The sequence below is a fragment of the Triticum aestivum genome, chromosome 7D (genome assembly GCF_018294505.1).
Source record: "Triticum aestivum cultivar Chinese Spring chromosome 7D, IWGSC CS RefSeq v2.1, whole genome shotgun sequence".
Classification (NCBI taxonomy): Eukaryota; Viridiplantae; Streptophyta; class Magnoliopsida; order Poales; family Poaceae; genus Triticum; species Triticum aestivum.
In genome coordinates, this window is record NC_057814.1 from 593,431,378 (window position 1) to 593,449,456 (window position 18,079).

At 44.7% G+C, this 18,079-nt stretch overlaps 1 protein-coding gene across 1 annotated transcript; it reads left to right on the plus strand.

Annotated features, from left to right (window-relative positions):
- Positions 1–12,785: 12,785 nt before the first annotated feature.
- LOC123165733 (DIMBOA UDP-glucosyltransferase BX8) lies at positions 12,786–16,361 on the plus strand. Its single transcript, XM_044583449.1, has 2 exons — positions 12,786–14,427; positions 15,054–16,361. The coding sequence occupies exons 1-2, from the start codon at positions 13,932–13,934 to the stop codon at positions 15,935–15,937; spliced, it is 1,380 nt and encodes a 459-aa protein (XP_044439384.1). The 5' UTR covers positions 12,786–13,931; the 3' UTR covers positions 15,938–16,361.
- The last annotated feature ends 1,718 nt before the right edge of the window (positions 16,362–18,079 follow it).

Below are 18,079 nucleotides of genomic sequence, written 5' to 3' on the forward strand. Positions count from 1 at the left end.
TCTTCACAAAATGAAAATAGCGTGTACTATTAACGAGACATTATATATCGATTTTTTTAGCGAGGGCGTTGCTCAGAACACTATGGCGTGCTATTAGCGGCGCTATAGCGTGCTATTTTTTCACTGATTTTGAGGAGAGTAGCTACTATCAACACAGAGTGTTGTCCTTTTTCTTTTCATTTTGTGAAGAAGGTAGAGAGAGCATTGTCGACCCCGTTGAAGGATTTTGGAAAATGATCTATGTGTTGTAAGAATTCTTACCTGATTGTCGTCCTTTCTTTCATGAACGATCTTCCATGCCAGCGGGCATTGACGAGGAACTGATCCACCTGCCTGCGATCGAAAACGAACGAACGAACCGAAGAAAGCACGCACATTTGTTTGTTTGTTGACTCGCTCAGTATGCACATTTCCAATCCCCTCGCTCCGATGCGTACACGTTTCTTTTTTGAAACGAACAAATGGAACGACCTCCTCGTTAATTAGTCATTACGTCGCTCTGATGTCGGCCACGTATATATAGTCTGATTATTAATTGTTTTCTCTTTTTTAGACCTCCTTCCTAAACTATGCCGAGATCCTCCGCACCTCCACGAGCCGAAGGCCATCGGAGGTGGGGTGGACCGGTGATGACGATGGCGGAAAAAGGAAGAAGACTTTTCTTGAGTAGTTGTCTAGTATGATTGGTTAGTTATTACTCCCTAGTGTTAAACGCTCTTATATTATGAAACGAAGAAAACACTCTTATATTATGGAATGGAGGGAGTAGTTACTAGTAGCTAGATAGGAGGCGCGGCTTGCCACGCATTGCCCGCCGAACGGCGGGGCAAGGGACAGGAAATTGAGATGTTAATGGAGATGACCTCAGCGTCTTGTAAACATACATCATAACGTTAATTGTTTAGAGCTAATAAAGTTTTAATGTAAAATGCATGTAGTTACATATAGGAATTACTCTATCTGGTATACATAGAGAGATGATATGATCACAATACATCGATTGTGTGACTACAAGTCTGGTGGAGCTACAAAAGTGTGGGAACCTCAGTTCATGAAGGTTCTATGTAAAGTAGCATAGCAGAGGGGTTCCATGTAGACATACACAGTAATTAATTTATTTCACGTTCATAGGGAGTTGATATGATCACAATACATACACGGGGCAAGAACAGATCATGTGGTGTTATAAAAGTGGCGGAGCTGATATGATCACAATACATACACCGGGCAAGAACAAGTTATGTGGCGGTACAAATGTGTCTGATCCTAAATCCATTAAAGTTTGAGGCAGTGCTTTCCTCCATTCCGTTGTAACGATGGTGGGAAGCTGGAAAAACAACCGACCGTATTAACAGCGGTATGTAAAACTAAATAAGATGGCTGATCAAGCAAATCATGCCTACCTGCAAGGCCGTGTGTTTATTTTTTATTTTTGCCAACAAAAGCAATGTCAAAATCACAACTAGAACTATATCAAACAAGAAAGAACGGGTCAAAATAAAGGCCTACCCACAGATCAACCATCGTCAACAACAGATCCGACGGAGCAACGGCAAGAACAAGCGACCTGCAGGCAATGAGATCTGAAATAAATTAGACACGAACAATCCAATTGAAAGAGAGCACACCCGGCGCCAAAGGTTGAAGTGCAGGTCTTCTTTTCAAGGCTGAACTGAACATTTAGATTTTTTGCTCAATCAAATGTACTTTTTAAAAATCATTTTGCATGTGGTTGACTGAGAAACAGTATAGGTTCTTCTCCTCTACTGCAGTTCAGAACATTAAGAATGATGGAACTGAGAGAGATGAGGAGAGACACACATACCTGGTAACAGCAGCCTCCTTCGGTGCCTTATCCAAGGCAACGCGGCCCTCTTCTGCGCCCGCTCGCGACGGGGTCGGTAATGGAGGAGACGGCCCCGTCCGACAGAGGCGTGGATCCGCCTCCAAGGAGGCGCAACCCTCCTTGTGCCTCCTCCAGGACGGCGCGGCTCTGCTTCTGCATCACATGACTATACATGTGTTCTGCAGGTATATGAGGGCCGCAACACACGTAGATTCAACGCATTGTCCGTGAAATTTCTTTTTTGTGGCTGATATGGTTTTGCTGTGCTGGGGTAGGTCAATGGAGACAGAGACGTCCAGGTCGTCGCTGCCTATGTTGGTGAAGGTGAACTGATGGGTTGTGCCACCAGTTATTTCTATGGCTCGCTCAAGTATGAACTATTTGCTAATGGTGACACAGATGGGAGATAGCTCTGATTCAAGGAGAGGTAAAATATCCATATCGGTACGCTATGGGTCATGAAACTGAGTACCTAACAGGACCATGAAATGAGAAAGAGCTGAAAACTAACTGGAGGAAGGCCCTTCACCAGCAGGTCATCATGTGTTAGTACCTTGAGAAACGAGGCAGCCATTGCAGAGGATTTGTCATCCATGGCGGCGCCTGACCTGGGATGGTAGCTTCATGGAAGTAAGAGGGGAACCTATCTGGAAACACTGTATGCAAGGGGAGGGTCCTTTAGCCCATGCACTTCTTGTGACTTCCGGTCCGCTTCTGCATAGGCTAGGAATCTCTTGTTTTGTACAATAAGTGGTCTGTAAAAGAACTGAATTGTTGTGGAGTCAGCTCATGAAAATAATAGCGTTGATAAGTTAAATGCGATGGGAAATGCAAGCGGTGAATTGCCAACGATGTTTCTGATTCAATACAAACAGTTCATGGTAGTCAAGACAAGGGATGTCATAGTTTAGTATCAATGCAACTATATACATAATTAACCGAGTTAGGAGTGACTTTCTATAAGATACAAGTATAAGGAGGAAATTCAGATTATGGAAAACAAAATTTTAATTTATAACCAAACCATCCTAGATGCTAGATGAACCTGGAGCGTCATATGACAGAAGATAGTGAAGCGACAAACAAAGGCACATAGAATGAACGAAAAGAAAACATGCTTATGATAATTTAAGGAATGGTCAGGAAAAGGCCAATGAGCATAGGGCACATAAAGCGATGAGTACAAAGTACAAACTATAAAGCAACATTCAACTCCAAGAGAAAGACATCATCTCCAAGCAGGTAAGCATTCACTAAAGCATAAGAAAGGGTAGACATCTCATGTTCTCCACTATAGCAGAACAAGTGCTAAGCACTAACAAGCCAACAGGAGCAATTTATTTAGCGACAAAATATATATATTCTTACACCATTAGCAAACATGAAAAAAGAACACAAATTCTGAGAGGGCAATACCCTGGAAGTGTAACCAATATTTTTTATGGAGCCCACTGCTAATCATACCAGGTGTTCAAAAAAGTGCACAAGTTCGGGATCGTTAATGAATAACGGTCAAAGGGGCAAACTGCAATGTGAGAAAACCTTCAATGTCGTTCCGGTAAAGGAACTACAAATGAAGCAAAATATCATATTTATTAAAAGTGAATAGGTCTCACAAAAGTTTTTCTTCAACACTACAAATAAGAACATTCGCTCAGAAGCAACACAATGGACAAGCAGACATAATATCCAGTAGATCTATCTAGAAATTTTCTTATAAGAAAACTAAATTTTCTTCTCATGCCAAAGATTGAAGTGTGGGTCTTCTTCTGAAGGGCTGACTGAACATTTATAATTTTTGCATATGGTAGACTGAGAAGCTTTTTCAAGAAAGTACCTTGCTTGAAGTTAATAGGTTCTGAACTATAGCTATCCTTGATCTTTTGGCTAGTCCATCCAATAAGCATCTTGTAGTACATGTTAGTTGGAATGGTTAAACCTGTAGAATATAATCTCAAATAAATCACACAGTGCATAAAATCAAGTTAAAGTTTGACCCAAAAAACACATACCAGAAGAGAAATAAATAGGAATCTTCAAGTTCATCCTTTCCCAAATTAGAAGGATAGTAGGCCTCTAGGGATCAACATCACCTCCACCGCCTCATGCCAAATATTAATTCAATCTCTGAATAAAAGGAAAAAAACATAAGTTTTCAGTGGTTATGAACACCCTACAATTGCTGTATAATTTACATCATGTGTACTGCAGTAGAGGAAAAGAACATCCAAACTAAAGTGTCATACTATTTTATATGAGGGAAGGCTAAAAATTCTCATTGTGTATTTTCCCTAAACTTCTTAACCGGATAATTATATTTTTTAACTGGGCTCATATAGTGGACAAGTTCGAATTGAATCTTGGTACTACATCATACTGGCTGAAAATAGTGACTGTCATTTGTAGATTTGCTTTTTATTAATCTGGAATGACAGTTGTGCCTATAGCCGACTCAGATCTTAGTTGACTCCTTAATTTGAGGATAATGAATCCACTTTTCGAGCACATGGTACTGTATTACACAATGGATGAAGTTTTCTGCTTGCAGTACAACAGAAACAGAGTAAGGCAACGAAGCAAAAAATATATACAAAAGGCAAATGAGTATGAAATTAATTTTGTAGTATGAATCATCATTGTTTATAAGGCGGTAAGGCGACCTAAGGCGAGCACCACCCGCTCTAGTGCCCAGGTGATGCCTAAGCGCCTAAGGCGGGCATGTTTGTAAGGCGCTGTCAGGGCGCCTTATCGTCTATAAGCGTTGAAGGCAGGACACCTAAAAAAATCGCTAATCACTATTTAAATATCTAAATTATGTCAGAATTGAAAATACCAACCGAGATCACCTCCAGCACAAGGAGCCCAACGCCAATCACTTTGATTGCGGTGTAAATGTACATTAGTACCATTTTCCTACCAACCTAATTTAGCTAGAAACTAAATCACTAGCTAGAAGCCAGGGTAAAAATTACTGAAGCAGCAAATATGAACCAAGCAATAAACAGATGACGAAACCGCTCCGCAAACGAAAGATGTTGCGAGACAAGGACAGATGCTCATAGTAGATATGCAGGAAAGCGAAACCGAAATAGGATCAACATGGCCTACGAGAGGGAAAAACAAAGTCATGACAAAATAGCTACACACCCGCAAAGAGTATGATAACCTTTCAAGGAGCACCAGTTTGAACAAATGCATAAAACAAAGGATGACAACGATTCACAAAGTGCAGAAAATGAAATGGAAAATATACGAAAACTACAAAGGCAAAAGGAATCATGTCAAATTTATATTAACTATAAGATCTATGAATATTGAGTAGATGCTGCCACCTCGTTAAAGGACATAGATCGGTCCTCGTAGGATCCTGGGTGGAGGCATGGCGTGGAAGGCCGAACTCTAGTGCACCAACTCTAGGGCACCATGGGTTGCATCTAGAAGGGCCAGGGGCATGAAGCAGGAGCATGCCATTAAATCTGAGCATAAAAAGTCTAGATGTCAAAACAGAACTTACTTTTCCAATCTGATATACATTTGTAAACTCAAGAATGTTCCAAAAGAATTATGGTTCTAACACAAGAAAAGGAGTAGGCCTTATTGTGTTTTCAGATAAATCAAAGCAATACATAATTCCTTAGATAATAAAGTGGAACTCCACCAAGACATGAAGCGGGCATAAATCAGAATTGCAGATGATAAAATACAGAATGTGCCTGTGTATTTCATTTATAGAGAAAACAATTCTAGGAATGCAATTTGCTAATGCTAAAATAACATTGATAGCATAAGAAGCTACATATCAAAATAGCTGGACGAATTTTAGCCATGGCAGAGATGCAAAAATTAGTGAGCACTGGCAGCTAACCAGGCAATGGAAGGGAGAACCTTATATCACCTTGAGTAGGGCTACTTTCAAGAAGAATGTTGGTTATTCTGAACTAAGCAAGGTTAACCCTTACACGAATCAAGAACTGAGATGACCACAAGAAACCTGGAAAGCCTAAACCTCTCCTTCACAACACAGCCATACCAAAAGCACATCGATCTACCCGGTCAAGAGCACCAATTAAACGGTCCACACTAACTATCAAGAACACAAAAGCATGCAGCAGTGTGCCATATCATTTACTACTACAGAACAATATCAACATGAACTTGAAAAATCAAATCAACTATATCTATTTTGGCTTTCATCTCTCACCAGATCCATTTATTCATCTAAGAATACCAATCAAAAGGGACACACTAAAATAGCAAAGCATCTCGTGGGGTACTCTTAATTATCATATGACCTCAAGAAACCTGGCAGGACTAACCCCCTCCTCAACAACAAAGCCATACATTATAAAAAAAACTAGCTAGATCCAATTCTTCCCGGACAACAAGGTACCAACACAAGAAGACAACTCCAAAATTCCCCTTCCTTGGAACCTACCCTAGAGCACTAAACGAAGAAGAAACCACACCACCTTTACATAGACCTAGCCATCCTTCATGCAAAAAGGAACAAAATCACCAACATTCAATCCACAGAGGAACATCAATTGCAGGACCTACCAAGATGCAGAAAAAGAACAAAAGACATAGATCTACACTAGACACAAACAAGTAAAAAGTACTTTTGGCCTTTACCACGTCGCTGCCAAACAACAAAAGGCCTCACTGGCCAGCCTACACATTGACACGCACGACGCGATATGATACATGTAGTGCTAGAACGAAAGAGAAGTGAAAAGTGAAAAGGAGGAGGTAAAGGATTGACCCACAGATCCATGAACGGAGGTGCAGGGGGGTCAGGTCGAAGGAGGCGCCGGTGACAATGCACGGATCTGCAAGGAAAACAAGGCACAAATCAGAGAAGAGCGGTAGCCTATGGCCAAGAACAGGGCAGAATAGGCACATACCTACAGGTCGACGACCAGAGCAGCAGATCCAGCGGAGCGGCTGGATTTTGATGGGACCTGCAAGCAAATGAGGAAAGGCACATCAACAGGCATCACGCCGCAGCGAAGCCATCACAACACCCAGCCCACGACTCCAGGCGCAGGCAGGCCCAATGCTCGCCCAGCAAGCACCACAGTACCGAGATGAAGAACAAGGAGGAGCAGGATCAGCAAAGAGCGAAAGAAAGGAGAAGAACAAAAGGCAGGGGCTGATGCGAGGATAAGGATCGAACGAGAAGAGCAGCTCCCCAGTGTACCCTTGCTTGGCAGCGACGTGGAAGGCACCGAGGTCGAGTCAGGAGCGGAGCATGACGGCATCGACGTCGTTGAGCAGGGGGAGGAGGCGCACGACCTCGAGCGCGTCAGCCTTCGCCGCTAGAGCTCGGACTCCCCCGTCTCCGTCTGCGCGGCCACGAGCGCGGCGGTGGAGCCGGACTCCTCAGCGCAAGCTAGGAGCCCGCGGACAGCGTCGGCATTCACGGATCGGACGGCCGCATAGAGCACCGTTGCAGCTGCTTCGCCACGGCTCGAGCAGAAGGGAGGGTCGATGGTGATCTCGTGGGGAGGAGGGAGGCACATAGCAGCGGGAGTGGGTGGGGCCGGAGAGAGCGATGGCATAGGAGCGGGAGTGGCGGCGGCGCGAGAAAGGTGTTGGAGAGAGAGAGAAGTGAGAGGAGACAAGCCCAAACCCTAGCGTCTCTTCCTATTGGGGATAGAGCAACGAATCGGGGCGATCCAAGTGGCGTCGATCCATCCGAAATTCCATCATTGCCCCCGGTGGGCGGCCAAAATTACAGGCGGTGGCATGCATTTTCTACCGCGTAAGAAGCCCACCGGGCACTCTTCTAACCATGGCCGCTGACGGGGCACGGCCCGCAGGTGACCAGACCCCACAAATCAGCGACATATGGCTAATACCCACAAGTGAGAAAAAAAGTTACCAAACCAGAAAAAACGTCACGCGCGAACGGATGGCACAGATTAGGACACGTGAGCGTGGCTGATCGGATCGGACGGCCAAAATTCCAAATGCCCTGAGAAGCCTCATGTTCCGGCACGAATCAAGAATTGAGATTCCTAGCTAGCTACTTTCTCCGTCCTAAAATGTAAGATCGTTTTACACTACGAGACGGAGGGAGTGTGTGATACTGTTGGAAAAAAGTTTTACCTATACTTGATTAGTCCGGCTTGCAATGCGTTTAGCCAATCCGTGTCCTGGTCCGTGTTGTAGAGTTTTAGTACAAGCTAGTAGTTGTGTACAATGCGTGTCCGACTCCGAGTCCGTGTTGTCCGCCGTCTGGTTTAGGTTTAAATGGCGATGAAGGTTGCCGGGTGAGTTAATTGGGAATAGGCTTTTTTAAAGGAAAATTTGGCATAGGCTTTACTTCGTATTCGTATAGGAAGTGAACTTGTTTGCTCCTGGTGGCCGCGGGGTGTTATGTTTGCTTCTGGTGGCCATATATACATACGCAGGGCTTCAAGATTCTAACACCGCGGAAATTGAGAAGGACTTTGATTGAGGAGGAAAAAAAGAAGAAGTGACACCACATGTGCCTTTAGTTTAAAAGTTTTTGTGTCGTGTGATTTTGATGTGATCGATCTTTGGGTGAAATCCAACATCGGAGGCGCACAGACATGGTTGCACCCGTGCTTAAGCGACGCTGCCTTGATCTTGGCTTAGCCACCTCCTTTGCCACAACCAGCATGACAACCACAACTACACCGGCCGCCGAACAAGTCTCGTTACTACCGGAGGACACCATCTTCGAGATCCTATCCTGGCTGCCGGCGAAGTCCCTGTGCCGATCCCGGTGTGTGTCCAAGAAGTGGCACACCCTCGTCTCCAACCAGGCCTTCGTCGCCGTGCACAGTTCCCGCGCCGAAGCGCTCCTCGTCACCGTTACCACCGGCAGAGCCCCCTTTATGGCTGTAGCGGTGCTGCGGCTCATGGACATGGAGGGCAACGTGGTGAGGGTGGTGAAAACCCATGGTGTGTTCCGGAGTTTCTGCCTGAGCTTCGATGGCCTCGCATGTCTCCTCTTTGGCCCCCAATGTGATACCAAGGCCCAGGTGATTGATCTAGCCACCGGGAAGGTCCTCATGTCTAGCTATAAACGGCCCAAGTTTGCGGGCAGGTGGGTAGACAAATGCTCCGGCTTCGGACGCACCGCCCAGTCTGGCGTGCACAAGATCTTCGGCGTCATCCTCGAGTCGGCGATAACCGGCCTCTACAATTGTGTGGTTCTCACGGTAGGAGACGACGACGCCGAGTGGAGGCCCACGCAGCCGCCCCCATACTCAATCTCTGCCGTCTACGATGGCTACAACGAAGGGGTCACCTTCAACGGCTACGTGCACTTCTTATCCCTGGACGAGGACATCGTGATCGTGATCTGCTTCGACCTCGAGACAGAGGGGTGGAAGGTGATCCAAGGACCACCAGATGTATCCAGCCACACGTCGGGAGACAAGATCAGCATCGCCGAGCTCAACGGAGCCTTGTGCGTGGTCCGAAATACGCCGGCTGTCATTTCTCTATGGCTCTTGGCCGATCCTAGTGGTAGGGAGAATTGGGTCAAGACTTACACGATCCGGAAGGGTTATACGCCCATCTATCTCCTGATTCCGTTGAGAATCATACACCCTAGCGGGAAGCTGCTCTTCTGCCATTTCTATGACGATTTGACGATGGCGCCCGAAATACAAATGTATGATCCTGGTTACGAGACATGCACGGTTGTGATCAACACGCCGACCGAACTCGTTGGCAGGATCAGACTTTGCAGTTCCCACACAGATCCTAGATGTTTTTCTCAAAAAGGAAGCGCAAACCTCCCGGCCTCTGCATCTTCAAAACATAATTTTCCCTTGAGCTATACTGTATTTAGTTGAATCCTTTATCTGTTTTGTAAATATTTCTTAGGTGGTCAAATTCTTGGATAATAGTGTTCAAGTGAAAAATGAAGCAGGCAAGCTGCCATTCTACAGAAATCTGTAATAGTGTATTAATAACATAAATATTACGGAGTGGTGTCGAGCCCGTCGAAGAAATTTGGAAAATGATCTACATGTTTTATGTGTTTAGTCAAAAAAGCTATCTTAAGCTCACTTTCTCACTTGATAGCTAGTGTTAGAGTGCCGGGCGTATGGGTAGCCTATTGAATTTATTTGTGTACTTAGTGAGATTATTACTCCCTCCTTGTCAAATTATAGTGCATATAAAATTCGATCAAAGCTAAGCTTAAAATACAGTGAAATTATTACTCCCTCCTTAGAAGGTCTTTCCCTTCTAGACCATTTCTAGCATAAATCTGAATGCCCTCAAACATGTACGCTGGCGTTTGGAGGCGTTTCAGAATGCCTCCAAATAACATTCGTATGTGTTGTAGTTAAGCTTTGTAAACTTTGACTAAGCTATAGAAAAATAAATTTATGAGTATTTATAATACTAAATCAATATCATTAGTTTCATCAAGAAATATATTTACATAAGCGCTCATAAATTAATCAGGGATAATTAACACTGGATCCTTCCTAATTACTACTATTGGTCAAATCTTCATAAACTCAAAAGAAACCAAGGGGTACGCATAGCGGTGTATGTGTGTGCACATGCGGTTCATCTGCCCATGGGAGGCAATCACCCAGTCAACCAGACCATTGATGGAGTGTGTTGCTGCACTCGTCTATTTTGGCACTTATAATTGTTAGTGGTGTGACGTAATTTGTATACACCTGTTTGCAATGTTTTGAAGTATTGTGCTTCCTTATAGTTTGTGATTATCTCCATTACTTTTCAAAAAATGTGTGTATAAGAGAGTAATCATTGCTCTAATGGACTCGTAGTTGGTTCATGTTTGGGTTTCAAGTGTATGAGTTTGAATTAGGGTGATTGATGGATACATGTTTTGTGATTAAAAAAGCTCCCTGGCAAAGGTGCACGTCACAACATAAAAATAAATAAAATACTGAAAACAATAGGCATTTTTATTAAATAAATAATAGGTATAGATACTGAATATTTGGACGACACATATTATCTAAACGATCTCAATGCAATTCTGACTTTGTTAATGGCCCACAAGAAATTTTACATTACTCTACTCCCTCCATTGCTAAATATAAGTCTTTTTAGAGATTCCACAACAAACTACATACGGGTGTATATAGACATATTTTAGAGTGTAGATTCACTCATTTTGCTCCGCATGTAGTCCATAGTGAAATCTCTAAAAAGACATATATTCAGTAATGGAGGGAGTAATAGATAAACGTTTTACAACTCCCAGTCGAGAAGCAATACACTCGCGCATATACCTCTTGATGCCAAGTTTACAAAAAAAAATGAGGATAAACATGACACCAGCACGAAACTGACGTTTAGCTTTATCGCGACTCTTGTCGAATAACATATCTACCATTTTATCGTAGGAGTAACTCTGCTTTATCGGACAATAATCAGATGACTTAGTTCTTGATGGATGGGCTCATGGGCTGAAGCTTTAAACCTAATAAGTATGCAGACCAGTTAGGAATTAACACTTTTCTCTCAAAAAACAAAAACCTAACATTTATCCTATAACATGGGGCAAAATGTTATATCTCGCTTACAGCAAGACTAACATACGCCTCGCTGAATGTTTCACCCCCACGTGTAGGTACTGGGCTGGCCCATTTTCATAAAAAATTTCCTCGTTCGCTAGTTTCGATCGAGTTTGTTGGTTTTGTTAGCTCTTCTGCGTTCTTTCTTTTTCCTTTTTCCGTTTCTTCTCTGGTTTTTCTATTTTTCTTTGATTTTCCACTGGTTTTCTTTGTTTATGTCTCAATTTCACTTCTTTTTTTCTTTGGTTTTCCTTATTTTTTTTGTTTCTTTGTCGGTTTCATTGGCTTTCGTATACATGAGAAATGTTTCTTTCTATACACATTTTAGCATATTTCAACAACGTGATTATCCTTCCTCAAATACTTGATTAACACTTTACAAATGCTTGAGTACCATTTTTAAATACATGATCAAGTTTTTTCATACAGTTAGTATATTTTTTGTATACATGGTCAACATTTTCCCTATACACATTTAAAAAAATTCAAATGTTTGATTACCATTTTGAAATACATGATCAACATTTTCATACACATTGTATTGTTTTTATATACATATTTTGTATACATAAGGAAGAAACTCTATACACATTTAACATTTTTCAAATGCCTGATTAAAAAAATTCAAATACTTGATTAACAATTTTTTAATGAGATTACATTTTTAAATTCATGAAAAAAAATCATACACATTGTATATATTTTTATACATTTTTCGTATACATGAGAAAAAAAATCTATACATCTTTACCATGTTTCAAATGCTTTATTAACATTTTGAAAATGTTTAATAAACATTTTTTAGATACATGATCAACTTTTTCATACACATTGTATATTTGTATATACATGAGAAACATTTCTTCTATACACATTTACTAAATTGCAAATGCTAGATTAATATAGTTCAAATATTTTATAGAAAGTGTTTTTCGTATTGTATATACTCCCTCCGTTCGGAAATACTTGTGGGAGAAATGGAAATTCATTTCTCCGACAAGTATTTCCAAACTGAGGGAGTATTTATAATATTTGAAAGTATAACCAAAGGTAAAAAAAAGAAAGCAAAATACAAAAAAATAAAGAAAAAGGAAAAAAGAGGTTGTTGGCCTTCTGCACGTTGCGCCGGCCCAGTCTCGCCCTTGCTGTGGCGAGGCTGCCCAACGTCTACCTATAAGCGAGACATAGGCACGCCCAAAAAAAGAACCATACCCTTTTCCGTCTGGTCTTCCTGACCACGCAAAAAATTATGGAAAACGTTCTAAATAAACCGGAGGATTTTGTCTGTGCGTCCGCCGCCTCTCCCGCTTGACGCGTGTCCCTTTGGGGCCCACCATCGCTTATCCTCACGTAGCCTTATCTTCACGCGTAGCTCTCCTCCACACATTCGAGTCCTTCGTCAAGATCCATTCTCCTCTCATCCCCGCGCTGCACACTTCTCTGCACCGCGCGCACAGCCGCCGTTGCACAAGCCATTGCCATCTCTGGCCGTCATGCTCGCCCACACCAATCCACCGCCAACACGAACCGGGTGAGGAATGATAGCGACCATCGCAGCATCAGATATTGCCGCCACGTGCTTCATCGCAAGACCCCATCGTCCTCACAGCATCGGACGCCGCCGCCGCATGCGCACAGCGGTGCTGCAGCGGGGCGCTCGTCGGCGGCCCCCGGTGCTGCGATGCAGAGCTCGCGCGGAGGCCCGAAGCTCGGTGCTGCCACGAAACTTCGCAGACGGCTGCAAATGGAGCTTCACTGACGACTGCAATGGAGCTTCAACGCGGCGCCCGGAGCTGCGATGAGCACGCAAAGCTGCAATGAATCTTCACCGGCGCTGCAATGGAGCTTCACCGGTGAGCCCCAAGCTGCGGCGCGGCAGGCGATGCTACAATGGAGCTTCACCGGCGGCTGCAAATGGAGATGACAGGTGGCCTAAGCCGCGATGCAACGGGGTAAGCGCTGCAGTGTAGCACCGCCGGCACCGTCGACAACAGGAATGAAGCTTCACCGGCGAGCCGGAGCTGTGATGCGGTGGGCAGTGCTTCAATGGAGCTTCAGCGGCGGCTACAATGGAGCTCCACCGGCGGCCCTGAGTCGCGATGGAGTGGTGTTGAAGTTGCAGTGTAGCATCACCGGCGCCGTCGACGACAGCGATGAAGCTTCATCGGGGCTGCAGTGTAGCTTCATCTTCGGCAGTGGGAAGGGGGTGCGGCTCCTGCCGCTGAGCATGCAGTGCTGCGTCCATGTGGCGACGCGGTTGGTGGTCGCGTTGACCTGATCCAACGATTGTTAGGAGATGAATCCAACGACGCGCGACCTGACTAATTTTCCCCAAAAATCAGTCGGATGATTTGTAGCAGCCCCAAAACTTATTGAGAATCTAGTACGTCCAGGCCAGAAAGCGCATTCGACCAGGCATATGCCGCTCTGGACAAGAACCAAACTAGCTCTTGCAGGTCGGAGGGGACAGCGTCTCTCTCCGAGACAGAAACACCTCCTCTGCATCCACACAACGCACTCACGGACCTACACAGTCACCCATGGCGCCGAGCAGCACCAACCGCGGCCGCCGCCGCGTGGTCCTCCTACCGCTGTCCTACCAAGGCCACATCAACCCCATGCTGCGCCTCGCCGCCGCCCTGCACTCCCGCGGCCTCGCCATCACCATCCTCCACCCGGAGACCCGCGCGCCGGACCGCCGGAAGCTCCCGGCGGACTACCGCCTGGTCACCATCCCGGACAACATACCGCCGGAGCTCGCCGCGTCCGGGGACGTCGCGTCGTTCGTCTTCGCGCTGAACAAGAACTGCGCAGCGCCGTTCCGGGACTACCTGGCCGGCGCCCTCAGGGCGGAGGAGGAGGGGGAGGACGGCCGCGTCGCCTTCGTGGTGGCCGACGTCGACTGGTTCGCGCCGCTCTCCGTGGCCAGGGAGCTGGGCGTGGCCGCTCTGGCCCTCATGACCAGCAGCGCCGCCAGGTTCCTGGTGTACCTGGCGTACCCAAGCCTGTGCCACAAGGGCTATTTGCCCGTCCAAGGTACGTAAATACCAAATCGCCATTGTTGTGTTCTTTGCTTGGAGTTTGGAGTTCTACCTTTTTTCAGTTTGTCGAACAAGAGAAAATTATAACCGATTGATATGTGCAGTGTATTTACATCACAGCGTTGCTAGATCTGAATTATCATTAGTAGCATAATAGTGGTAACATGGTGCTCGATCGAAAACTTAGATCTAGGCATCTAGCTAGTACAAGTACTTGCATTTTATCCGTCTAAAAAAATGTACTTGCATTTTTAAGTGGAACCTGACATACGTGTCGCAGCAAAAGACAAATACAACATGGCATATATATAGAAAACTCAGGATATATGAAGATAAGGTTTTGGATTCAGAAACTATACCCACCCAATCGCCAACCAATCATGTGCGGTTTGTCGGATCCAGCTCTGAATGAGGAAACAGACGATCTAGTGCAATAGGTGTAGGCCATTGCAACACGTTGACGGGGACAGAATGCAACACGTAACAAGATCAGTTGCATAGCGTGCGTGTGTATCCATGTCCGTGCGTGTGTGACGACTTGGAGCAGCAATAAATATTGCGTACTCAAATTGGTCTGTGATATATACTCAATGATTGTCCTCATCTCTCATCTGTCCACAGAGTCAAATTTCAACACTGCGGTTGAGGAGCTTCCCCCCTTTCTTGTACGAGACTTGGATCGCGTGATGGACATGGCTCAACACCTCGCGTACGCCGATCTTCTCGCCCACATCGTGGCCGGCGTGAGGCAATCATCCGGCCTAATAATCAACACATCCGAAGACATGGAGGGCAGGGAGATTGAGAGGATCCGCAGCGAGATCACCCTTCCGGTGATCGCCGTCGGCCCTTTGCACATGATGACGGCGTCTTCATCCGTCGGGAGCAGCCTACTTACAGAAGATCGCAGCTGTTTGGACTGGTTGGACACACAACAACCAAACTCTGTGATCTACGTGAGCTTTGGGAGCCTGGTGGGCATCGACACAGACGAGTTCTTGGAGATGGCCTGGGGCCTGGCCGACAGCCAGCGCCCGTTCGTGTGGGTGGTCCGGCCGGGGCTGGTGCACGGTTGCGAGTTCAGCACGCTCCCCGAAGAGCTGCAAAAGAATATAGGTAGCAGAGGCAGAGTAGTCAGTTGGGCTCCGCAGCAGGAGGTGCTGAAGCATCCGTCTGTGGTCGCGTTTCTCACGCACTGCGGCTGGAACTCAACAACGGAGGGCATATCGGAAGGCGTGCCGATGATATGCAGACCGCTGTCCAGCGATCAGATGGGCACTAGCAGGTATGTGTGTGATGTGTGGAAGGTGGGGGTTAGGTTGGAGGTGGAGAACCGGCTGAAGAGAGGGGACGTCCAGGCGGCCATCACAAGATTGATGGAAGGAAAGGAAGGTGAAGAGGTCAGGGAAAGAATGAAAGATTTGAGGCATGCGGTGGGGAAGTGCACTGATGAAGGTGGGACATCTGATGTTGCTTTGCAACGTTTGGTGGATTTCAGTGTTTAAGCTACCACTTAACTATTTAGACTATGGCTAGCAAACATGCTCGTGCATTGCAACAGAAGAAATGTCTCTAGCTCATGGACCCGTGCAATACAACGGGACGGGAGTCAAAGGATGCTTTTCTTTTTGCGGGGACGCTAAACATGCTCACTATGGCTCTTCCTCAATCATCAATGCAAGATTTCTAAAATTCATGCGTGTGCTTCTATCAATAGCTAGTACTAAGGATGAAGTTTTATTGCCACGCAAAATTTCAAGTTGAAACACACTACAAGATGTCAGCTATAAAAAAGACAAAATCAACGTTGAATAGTGCCAAACAGTAATGTCACTATTTAGGGCTGAATTTGTCTTTTTCATAGCTCACTTCTCATAATGTGTTTCAACTTGAAATTTTGCACGGCAATAAAACATCACCCTCTCAACATCTTATATATTTTTTCAGATTTTTTCAAAACTTTAAAATATGGTCTCCACAAAGTTTTCATTGAATATTGGTTTCCGTATGATATTCTCGCGCTCCTATATGTACATATTGTCAAGTCATCTATATGAGAGGGTTAGTACTTGGTAGATAAACGATCCGCTGTTCTTATTTTCATGTTTTAATCTTCAGCTTTCAGCACTATAACCATCTTTGAAGCACTGCCATTTCCTGTAGTGTTCACACTTACTTGTTTGAACCACTTGCATCGAGTTGCTGGTCAGGCACAGGCAATCATGTCTGGTTTGGTCGGGTCGATCTCTCTCAGACCTATGCCCAAATCGCTTAGGTCCATCGTCCTCCCACGACCCTACCCATGGGTCACACTTCAGACCCATGCCCGACCAAAAATGTTCTCATTTTGCACATTCAGTGAATGCCATGTCATGCTTTTATCTGCCTGGTGGTTGATGCATTTCCGCTCTTGACCAACGCTCTTCCTAGTCTCCTTTGTAGCAAAGCTCCATCTACTAGACGGTCGAGCAAGCGAGGTGGTACTAAACAACCTCCTCCCGTGCTTAGTTCGCTGACATGCACGCAACAGACTGTGTGTGTAATCTAGATTTCTCAATTTGCCTACGTTTAATCGAAGACAGCTATCAAGATATTTCGTATACCATACACTATTGTGATATATTTTTTGAGGGGTATACTATAGAGATCTATAATTAGACCGCATGCTGACAATAGTATGCTTCATTTTAAGAATGCATACAAAAACATATACGCTATATCCATGCAATAATCACAAATTATTCTGAGAAAACATTTAAATTTAAATTTATTATTTTCTAATATTTAAGTGAATTTGGTTTAATTACTTTTAAGGTGTATTATGTTAAAAATACATATGATTATGATTTCATAAGAAGTATTATAAACAAATACTACTGTTTATTAGTGTAAATGATTATATTTATTTTGATTCGCATCGGGCCTAATATTTGGTTGGAGTGACCCCGATAGTAATCATGAAACGTACAGACGCTATGAATGGATTTCAATGCAACGTAAGGATCAAGTGAATAGGACATAAAGGGTGTGTGAGCCTTGAAAAAATGCAAAGGACAACCCAACTCAGGCTCACCTCTGGTTCGATGGTGCAACATCATTGCTTCCTAATATAAATACTCCCCTGCCTTGCCCTTGCTTGCCCATATAAGATGTTAGTCCACAAGTAAATCAAGTGACATGACTAGTTGTTCACAAGTCTGCCTCGCCTGTAGCAAGTATGATGAGTTCAACATACCTCACTGTGGACTCCATGGAGAGCTTCAATGATGTGGAAGCATCGCTCGGGGATATCAAGGGGAAGGTCGTCATTCGCATCACTGGATGCAATCCCCCGAGTGATGCTCAACAGCTCATGCATGCCGCGACCATTTGCAGGGCGAAAAACCGAGGTAGTTCGGTGAAAATCAAAGGTTTTGAAGTTCTGTGAGGGATTCTGGAGAAAGTTGCCGAGTTAGCTGCTGCCAAAGCACAACTCTAAGAGAGTGTAAGTGAAACCCCGTTTGTGCCGGCCACTCAAGGACCCATGTAACTACTACTACTCTCTCAAATATTTATTATTATTTGTTGTTCAAATGAATTTATCTAGACTTTGTTCCACAGCCCCCATGCCACCGTTTGTAATGTTCATTTTCTCCCTTGTATAGTCT